Source organism: Phaethon lepturus, unplaced genomic scaffold (assembly GCF_000687285.1).
Source record: "Phaethon lepturus isolate BGI_N335 unplaced genomic scaffold, ASM68728v1 scaffold9002, whole genome shotgun sequence".
Taxonomy (NCBI): Eukaryota; Metazoa; Chordata; class Aves; order Phaethontiformes; family Phaethontidae; genus Phaethon; species Phaethon lepturus.
Window position 1 is genome coordinate 660 of NW_010524042.1, and position 10,643 is coordinate 11,302.

Here is a 10,643-nt window from a genome sequence, read left to right on the forward strand (position 1 = left end):
TGTGTTATCAACATTATTCTCATCCTAAATCTAAAACACAGCACTATACCAGCTACTAGGATGAAAATTAACTCTTATCCCAGACGAATCCAGGACAACAGGGCAGCATTCTGGTGTGGGCCTGGGATGAGAACAGAGCACTGTGGCTGCTCCAGCAGCTCCCAAGTCCCCTTCCCTTTCAGTGCCACTGGCCACTGGATAAGGGTATTCTCAGTCTTCTTGACCCTCACACTCCAGCTCTTATTCTTCCACATATATCAGATCCTGCTCCCCTGTTCTATAATTGATATTTCAGCAAAAATTATTTGTCTATTTATTCCTCTTGATCTAATTCTGCACTTCTAGAAGGATATCCTTGCATGTGTAGTCAGAGCTGCCGCTGCCTTTGAAGACCAGGTGCTTCCACAGGAGCAGGAGGCCTCCTCCTCACCTCCTCAGCCAGGCTGTTGGGGGGGGAAGATGGGCATCTCCTCCCTTGCAGCCTAAGCCCACCCTCCTCCAAGTTGGACTCAGCATCTCGTGACCCACAAAGGAGGTGGTCCCACCATACAATGGGCAGGCCCACCCAAAATACCAACAAAGGCTCACAGAAAAAGCCCAGTGGAACCTCCCTGGGTCACACCTCTCCCACATCACCCGTGTGCCCTTCTCTGCCTTGCATCACCCTTCTGGTTTAGTTTGTATTTAAACATACCCCAGCATGAACGGCCTGACCAGTTCACCTACGTGTGGTTGTTACTGGAAAGCAGGCTGTAATAGATTTGTCAGCTTGGTACCTGCTCCTGCTGACTTCACCCTTGCTCCACCATCCCTGGCACCCACTGACAGCAAAGGAGGCAGCTGCACAGGAACGTCAGGATTTGGTAGGTTGTATCTGGGTTTTGTAAAAGGTATCTGTGAAATAATGTAATTTATAAAGTGAAAAGTATTTAGAGAATGTTTGAAATACAGCTATACAGCTCATGAATTCAAGTAACCAAAAGCATCTGTGCAATAGCACTCTTAAAATTACAATAAATTAGAAGAGAGGCCTGGTGGAAAAAAAGGTTATAGGGGGAATATTTAAAAAATCACCCAGACACACTAAAAAAATGCAATTTGAAAGCATTAAAAAAAAGGAATAATGCCTTTTATTCTTTTTAAATACACAAGAGAGTATGCACACACACCACACCCACACCATCTCCCTGGGAACAATCTTTCTTTCACAGCTGTGGCTTTGCTAAATTTTTGAACTTTCCTGCGTCAGGTGGATTGGAAGTTACATGTGAGAAGTGACTATTCAAAAACTAGCCAGTGTGATGTCTGAGAAATAATGTTGGTTTTCTGAGCATCTTACCGCCACGTATCACAAATCACATTAACGATGAAGAGGAGTATCTGGTTATAGTACAGTCTTTCCACGCACACCAGGTTCTATTTTTCCCCCTGAAGTGAAGGATGACGTCTTTATCTCCTGTACAAGACAATTCGAGATCTGCTGCAGTTTAACACTATAAACAAAGCTGCTGTGAATCTGCCAGTTGACTGAAAAAAAGCTATGAAAAAGGTAGAAAGAACCTTTGATAAGATTTCTATTAATTCTATATATTTTGCTAAAATCTTTGCCTAGGATGTGCCTGCAACATTAAAAGATAAGAGTCCCTTTAAGACCTTAGTGACACAATAAACTAGACAATTTAGGTCTTTATAATAAAAGTTTAATTTGGTGTGGTGGGTTGATGTTGGGGGGGTGCCAGGTGCCCACCAAGCTGCTCACTCCCCATCCTTAGCAGGACAGGGGGAGAAAATTGGATTAAAAACACCTGGATCAAGACAGAGGCAGTTTAATGGAAAAAAAGCAAACATTGCATGTGAAAGCAAAGCATAAAAAGATTTGTTCTTTATGTCCCATCAGCAGGTGACATCCAGCCACCTCGGTATGTGTACTGGGTGCTTTGGAAGACAAATGCCTTAATAACAAATGTAGTCTCCCCCTTCTCCTTTCCTTCAGCTTTTCTTGCTGAGCACAACACCACATGGGATGGAATATTGCTGCAGTCAGTTGGGGTCAGCTGTCCTGGCTGGGTCCCCTTCCAACTTCTCGCCCACCCCAGGAGGAGGAGGCTTTTTGGGGGTGTTGAGGAGCCAGCCCTGACGCTGTGGAGCACTGCTCTGCAGCAGCCACAACGCTGGTGTGGCATCAACACCCTTCTAGCTAAAAACGCAGAGCACAGTCCTGCACTGGCTGCTACGGGGAAAGTTAACTCCAGCCCAGCCAGACCCGATACATGCAGAGAGCAACATAAAGCAGCAAAGTGTTTTAAAAATTTCAGTCCCTCAGATTCAATGTAGTCCGTACAACTGACATTCATGATTTACTTCACAGAAATAGTTTATTTAAAAAAAATAATCCAAACCCTCATCTTGAAGGGTATTTACAGCAGCTTTTTAATTGCATAGGTAATAATACAGCTTTGACAGCCCTTAATGAAAGGAAAGAGCAAGACTATCAAATTATTTGCCGATACGTTAAGCAATTGCACTGCTTTTTAAGTTGCTACTAAGTTCTACACTAGAAATTTGCAGGTCTTGATCATTTTTATGGAAGTCTTCAGGAAGCTCAAGGCTTATTTAGGTTCCCTGCCACAGCATATATGCAGGCAAAGTAACAATAGTCATGTTCAGTGAAAGCCAGAAAAACACAACTGCCCAATCCTATCTCTTTGAAGGAGAAAGTAAGGCATAGCTGCAGCTACTCAACGTATTTAGTGCTTCTCTGACATGCTGGGGTGTTAGGTGATGAACTCTTCTGGCCTTTTCCTTGATTAGCTCTAATGGCCATAGCTTTAGAACAGCATTTTTGGGGGAGTGGGGTGTACAGAGGTGGAAAGATAAGGAGGAATAGGTCTAGGTCTCGGCTCCTTCAACAGAAGGAGTGATTCCCCCACTGTGAATACAATACCATATTTTAGAAGCCTCATTTGGAGAATATTTGGAAAATAGTGATGACATTTTAGGAGCGTTACTGAAGCAGTGGGCTAAGAAAAAGGTAAGAGGCAATGTCCTGCCCATTACTGACTCAATTGCTTCATTCTTCAAGCAGCACTCCTTGTGAAGCTGTAAGGTTCTAACCCTTACATCTTATTTACAGGGTAAAAGCTGACAATGCAATTCAATCTGAAGTCTTCGGCACTTCTTTTGAATTACAGAGCAGAATTCATTCCTGTATACTGTGACATTTAGTAACTGTGCAATAGTGGGTTTAGTTCTCCTAGCAGAGTTGAAAGTATTATAACATTTTTCAGCTTTGATACTGAAAAACTGTATTTTTGGGTCAAACTATTACTCTTCAGAGTATGCAACTGTATCCGTAGAAATTGCAAATAAGTACAAGTTTCATTATGCTGACTGAGCCTGTGTCCATATCCATACTTGCATACTACTATAAATCTACTCCTTTGCAATATTCAAGCACAAGAGATGGAGTTTTCTACAAAAGATATGACTTATTTACACTATCATAGCAGAAAGAAAAGAGGCTTTTATATGTTTTAGAAAGAACTTGCAGTTTCAGGCAAGTCTAGTCTAATGCATCAAGCAATGCAACACCCAAATTATACCAAATTTGGTGCCACTGAGAAAAAAAAATCCCCAAACCCAAACCAAAAACATTTCATAGAAGTGAAAATTGAAGGCAAGCCACCATTTACAGAGAAATGTCATGTAGAGAATGCCTTGCAAACTGCTTTCCATTTTCTTCACTAACTTTCACTGTCTCTCTTGTATAGCAAGCCAGAAATCACTTAGTTCTTCTTGATGCTGCAGTGCTTTTGAAAGGATCAAATTCATCCTGCAATTTGTAAACAGAGATGCGTTACTAGAACTACCATGCATTGAGTCATAAAAAGTAAAGTCACCTTTAGATTAAACTAGAAAGGCCAGTGACATTAGTCCAGTTTTCTGACAGATCTGTTTTTGTTGGTTTTGATATGAAAGAGATTATCCATTGATTTAAAAGTACAGATCACAAACTCACAGACACTGAGTTTATGTCAATATGATCAGAACAGCTGCTTTGAAATGAAGAACGATCTGTATTTCAGGTATGACCTAGGAAAACGTTATCATTATGAGCAGCACCTACCTCAGTGAAGTTACATCCATACACATATCACACACCAGAATTTACTGAGATTTGCATAAATCAAAAATACTGTTCCTTTTTGCATGTTCAAGCAAACATGTAGTTTTGTATTTCAGGTACAAGAAGAAGAGATAGCATAGAGGAGAGAAGGGACAAGAATTTAACACCTTCTCTGAAGTGGCCAACATCTGACATCGTTAAGGCTGGGATCCTAACCACAGATGACAGTCTGCTAGTCTGTGAAAACAAACTGCACAGTGCTTGACAGCATAATGTGTATTCTATTCAGTGCAAAACCGTGAATAAAGTTCTGCTTGTTTAATTATAGAAGAAACCATTTCCTAGCAGTTCAAATACTGCAAGAAGAGACATCTGAAACCTGAAGACAGTGTTTTTAATTTTTTTTTAAGTTTATTTACATAACTTGCAACAATAAAGTGCCCTGGAAAATAGCCATTTAAATGCAAAAAAATAGAATTCTTCCTTTTTACAAGAATAAAATACAGAAACAAATTAAAGGACATAGTCAACCACTTTCTTCTCCAGGCAAAATAACCTATTCCATATATTTCAGGCATGAGAATTAACTGATTAAAAATTGAAGGGAAAAAGGACTAGGTATTTTCCTGATGTCCCCTCTAGCCTTATTTTTATGATTATGTATACATTCTAATTAAAGTTGGTTACAATAATTTAGCCCTGATAGTGAAAAAAAAAATACTCAGTTTTACTTTGAAATGCGTTATTCAAATAGCTGTAAAACAGTAAGCTATAGAAATAAAAGATAAAACCACCACTATATACCATACCTCATCTGACTCAAAATCAACTCCTCTAGATGTTTGGCTTTGTGAACCTCTTTTACTAAGAGAAGATGTAGTTGACAACCTTGAAATATAAAAAGAGAAAAAAAGGCATCAGTGTGTTCCCGATTACCAGACATTCCAATAACTTTCCCTTTAACTTAGATTTGGACCACCAATACAGAGATTAAGAATTAACAGAAATTACAATAAGTAGAACAGTTCGAATTTTCGAACTAACATTTTAATTCTAAAACTGTTACCTAGCTCATCTCAATCAGTAGACCAATCTATTGTTATAGAAAGATCATCCACATTAATAGGTAAAAACTTAAATAAATTCTCTAACTAGTGTTGTGACTTTCTTAAAAGTCTGTTTTTCAGGTAGTGGATCAGATCCCTGGGTTCTGCTGATTGCCAATCAGAAATAAGGCAGTCATGGTAGCATTCATGAAGCAAACATACTGACCTTTGATTTACTTTGGAAGAAGGAACAATAGAAATGTCTTCTAGATCGGAGTCATCATCTATAATATCCTGAAAAAATGATACCACTTATAAAGCTTTTTCACAGAATTTATTCTTACGGACATATCATGCATAATACTACAGTCCCAGAGCATAGAATGTTTGTGGTTTTTTCTTTTTTCAACTATATACCTACTTAGTTATACTATACACTTGACAGGGCTCCAGGCTAGAACTGTACAATGTGCAAATACAGTACAAGTTTTGCGCTTCAGACCTGCAGAAATCCCCAAAATACTCATATATATACACTCTGTATCTTAGATTATGGTCACAAATAAAACATGGTCTGTGTTTTTCTCAGAGAAACCCCATACAAAAAAGGGGTACAAAAGGTCTACAAATTAACATGCAGAAACTTACTGCTGGAACTGATAGCTTGGGAATGTCTCTTGACTTAGGCTCATGTTTTGACCATGTATTTATTTTTCAAATCAGAAGACAGCAAAAGGCAGCACAACTTCACTCATGCAAGATGCTTCTTACCTCAGAATAAGATCTAGATGAGTTCAAGGAGGGCTCTTGTTTCGAAGACCTAAAGGCTAGAATAAAACAAATGTAATATCTTTTAAGTGCTCACACATAAAATGCAAACAATGTTATATCATTCTTTTTATTTAAGACCTACTTAGCAGGTTTCCTCTGCAAAATACCCTGTAAAGCAAACAAGCAAAACCTCCCAAACCAAAACATAAGCTAAGCCTTTGCTAGAGTCTGACAACCCAGGGATCTAACCCTCTGTGCAGCAGCAGGTGCTTCCCAGTCTGGCTGAAACCCCTTCAGTAACTTTGGTTAAGAGGAAGAGAAAAATATTATTATAATTGATATTCCTGTATGCCTAACAGTTTAGACATTAACACATCTGCCAAAATTGATTTCTCTGCAGTATTTTAGATCATTTGCTGAACAATTTAAAACTCAGGTAATTTGCTGATTAATTTAAAACTTGCTCTACCTTTGGGTATTTTGTGTGGGATTCATGTATAGATTTGTGACCAGTATTTTTTTCTTTAATACTCAGATTACCTATGCTGTTTCCTCAGAGCCTGTCCTCTGCAGCAAGGAAGGGCTAGTCTCACATATGTGGCTGAAATCACGTATAAGTTTCTCTTCCCTAGTACAAACTGGCATTTCCAAAACTTGCTACAATATAAGACTAAATGGATTTACATTAAAGCTTACTAACTTGTAAACATCAGTGAAGTTTAAACTTTTTATCCACTGAGGAATATTCTGCACAGAATAGATGCTATTAAGCCACATTCCTTCTATGCTTATTCCTTAAGGAACTGCATACAGTAAGATGTTCCCTATTTCCAGTTCTCATCAGAAGTTCCTGACACATTTCATTTTACCTCATGACAGCAGGATATCACTATTCTTTTTTCTCCCCTCCATTTTTCTTTCTCTCATCACTGTTAGTTATTCTATTTCAAGAAAACCTAAAGAATCTCTCACACCTGAATTGGACTAACAGAAATAAAGACAATTAAGACACGTTATCATTAAACAAACACCTTCATTACACTTTGAGAGACCAGGTTAGAGTAAGAGTCAGATTGAAGGCCTACCGTCCACGATAGACATATTCTTGGCAGGCACAGATACAGGCTTGTAGGTTCTGCTGCTAGTAGCTGACTCTTGGCTAGTGCCTCCTGTAGGGATAATAAACAATAAGCAAATCTGTTCAGTGGTTATCTTTCTTTTTCCCCTTTAGTCTATCATTATTGAGTGGGAAGTCACTTAAAAATCTACATCCCTCTTCACTCCTTCTTTTTTTCCTTGAATCAAAGCCCTCCTTACAGGCAGAACAACTGCTCTGGGTCAAGTGTTCAAAGCTCCCCAGACACAGCCTCTTAACACACACGCCCCTGCTCTGATGGGATCACAACAGTGTTGGAGCACACCCTCACAGAACTAGTTTAAAGGCACTAACTAGATCAGTCCTAAGGACTGCATTTGTTTCAACTCATCCTGCTCTTAGACCTCCAGGTGTATTACTGAGACAACTCAAAGGAATATATTACTGCAAAACCCTATCTTTTCTTTTCTTATTTATATAATGGAAGTACTGCTATCACTATAAAGCGCACAATCACACGAGCACAAGGGACTATTTAATTAATTTTGCTTGGGAAACACCTCCCATTTTCTCAGTCACCAAAAACAATGAAGTCTCTTGTAAACTGCATTAGGATAGAGACAATCTGTACCTCCTTTCTATACTGATTAAATGCATTACCATTAGCAGTACAAAAGGTTTATCCATGCAATCCACAGCACAGACCTTCCCAATAATGCATCTTTTAAGAGACTACTATGTTTCCATAGCTGGAAAGCAAGATATTTTTCTTTTAATCACCCTGTGAAAATGTCACAACTTAAAACTTTGTAAGGCAGTCAACTCTATGAAATATGATACCAAAAAATATTTGTGAAGAATTTTTTTTTCCAGTAGCAGTCCTTAAGCAACAAATTTCCACTTGATGGAAGCACCTGAAGAGAGTCCCCCTTTAAAAAAACAGTCAGTAACTGCAATACAAAGAATGTGAAGTTTTTCTTACCTCTTCCCCTTCGAGATGAACCTCTTGCTGTTGAATTTTGTCCTCTTGCACCTCTTGCCCTACCTCTTGCCCCACCCCTTCCCCGTCTCAGTGTTGCAGGAAGGCCATCATCTGAATCACCAGTGCCTTTCGTCCCTGTATCCATGAGTTCTTCATCACTGGAGGCTGCGACAAGAACTGTATCCTCAGATCTGTGGGCTCTAGCCCTAGTCATGGCCTGAAATGGAACAGTAAGTGCTATAGGAAAAAGAATCTTAAATGATGAAATGCACCAGTGTTAAATCCTAGTTGTGACACATAGTTCTAAACCACTGAGGCTTAGAAGACCCGAATACACAGTGTTATGGAAGGCAAGGAAGTCTGTCAAAAAGCAGGGTCGGTATTTCGTTTCTTTAATTTAGATGTGTATATACAAAGTAGTTAGCTAAGCTCTGATAACAGAACAGAGCTAGGTAATATGACACACTGTCAGTGGAGTTTGGCAAACAGTTCAGGTCATCCTATGTCAGCTATGTACATCTGCTCAAAGGCAGCACCCTCTGGGCTCCTTTGACTTGATCTTCATTGATGACAGTAGGTGCCTAAGACAACTGGTTCACATGAAGGTATCTCAGGTCAGGAGAATGGAATCTTACCCCGGATGTCCTTTTTCTCAAAATTTCATTCCAGTCCCACATAGCTTGCAAAGACAAAGGAGCACCAATGCTGTCAGTGGTTGGCAATTCTCTTTGCAAAGACATATGCAATCTACACATGAATCTCTGGGAGATCTAAGAATGCTGATGAGGACAACAGTACCTAAAGGTTTATGAATAATACCAATTTGTTCCAGTAATATCACTCAGTACAGTCCATCCACATGTCTACTGATGATGGGATCACAAATAGTTTAAGATGACACATCTTTGAAGGTCACCTGCATGGTCAAACTGGAACATTCAGGTTCACAAATTTGCACAAGAAGAGAGATCTCAAAAGCCAAACATATTATAGGCACATATTATAATTTATATGCACATATGTGGCATAATATGTGCATATAAAAAAGGCACACATTATACCAAGGGAGACTTAAAAATTATTCATATGCAGAAGTCACCATTCCATTATTCAGCCTATGTTCAAAATTCAAAGGAGTTACCTCACGAACTTCCTCATCCTCTTCTTCAGTATTCTTTTTTCTACTCTCCCTGAATTTTCGCACCTAAGTAAGAAAGGAGTTTCCAGTAAAATAACAGTTCGTTTCATACAAGCATCAAAACACAGTAAGTGAGAAGTCTTGATCACTAATTATTAAGTCAAGCTCATGTGAGAGGCGAAGAAGACTTCAAGAATAACCAAACAGTTTGTTTAGAGCCTTTTCATGCTGTCCTACAGTTCAAGAGTCTGGAGTTCTATTAATAACTGGAGCTACATCACTGGGGAGAAAAAAGCTTGGGACATGATGAAAAGTAGGAGATACTACGTTCAACAGAGTATACATAATTTGACAATCAGGGACAGTGAAATATGAGTAACTGGAAAAGAAGGGGTAGACATGAAGAAGGAAGATAGAAGACAACCATACTGAGAAGAGACAAACGTTACAATGCATGTACAACTAAGAAAGCTCAACTTGTCAAGTATGGAAAAAGATGTGATGGGTGAGAGGGAAAGAAGGTATGAGTCCACAAGACAAACAAAAGAAAAAAAAAACCAAAGTGGCACAGAAAGCCTACAGGTGCTGTTTTTTTATGGTCTCTTTCAATCCCTCATGAATTAAAGCAATCAGCAAGAAAACAGGTTCCTCCCCACACTAAATTATTCTTTACACAGTACACAGTTAAGCTGGAGAACAACTTGTCATGCAATGCTTGAATATTACAACTGAATACATGGGCTCATGTGGAAGCTCAACGAGTTGACAGAGAAGTCTGTTAAGTGTTACTAGATACACACAAACCAGGTTTGTCTCTGGAAGACCCTTAGCTGCAAGCAGTTAGAAGCTAGTAGAGCAGCTGATGGATAAGTTTCCTTTATGCTTACCCTGTTCTTGCACTATTCCCTAAGAGATTAGGGAAGAAAGAGATTGTATCTACTAACCTTCTCACAGTAGAGAGAGAGATATAGTTCTACATATATTAGAGAGATCTCTTCTGTGCATGCATGTGCAAATACAGTGAGAATCATTATAAGCATACCTAACCCCCATTTTCAATACAAGCTTTTAAACTGTATATTTGAAACTTCACCACCACATTTATTAATTCCAGAAAATGACCAGAGGCGAGTGTTGCACATACTCCACACACAGGAAATTTATTAAACCAAGTTTGAGCACTGTTTTTTCTACTATCTTTCTTGACCTCTCCTAAGGAATTAACATTAACAGAATGTTACCTCCTCGTCTATTTTTTCTTCTTCTGCATCAGTGCGACGCTCCTTAAGAAACCTCTGTGTTTTTTCTAGTTGAAATTTCACCAACTCTTCTATGGCATCTTTTTCCTCTTTGTCCACAAACTCCTGCACTGCTTCTCCCATTCCTCTTTCAGTTAGAAGTGAAAGCTGTACTTTCTTTATAATTGGGGAAAACATTTTGTTAAGAAGCATCTGCCATCAAAGAAAGTGAGTAATATTCCTGCT

At 38.9% G+C, this 10,643-nt stretch overlaps 1 protein-coding gene across 1 annotated transcript in view; it reads right to left on the minus strand.

Moving 5' to 3' along the window:
* Positions 1-3,781: 3,781 nt before the first annotated feature.
* MRE11A (MRE11 meiotic recombination 11 homolog A (S. cerevisiae)) overlaps positions 3,782-10,643 on the minus strand; it is a gene marked incomplete at its 5' end in the record, with an annotated part of 18,053 nt that continues 11,191 nt past the window's right edge. The window contains 8 exons of the mRNA XM_010282313.1: positions 3,782-3,832; positions 4,936-5,014; positions 5,399-5,466; positions 5,944-5,999; positions 7,029-7,112; positions 8,022-8,238; positions 9,163-9,225; positions 10,401-10,574. Of these exons, the coding sequence (XP_010280615.1) occupies positions 3,782-3,832; positions 4,936-5,014; positions 5,399-5,466; positions 5,944-5,999; positions 7,029-7,112; positions 8,022-8,238; positions 9,163-9,225; positions 10,401-10,574 (792 nt within the window). The remainder of the gene's footprint in view (positions 3,833-4,935; positions 5,015-5,398; positions 5,467-5,943; positions 6,000-7,028; positions 7,113-8,021; positions 8,239-9,162; positions 9,226-10,400; positions 10,575-10,643) is intronic.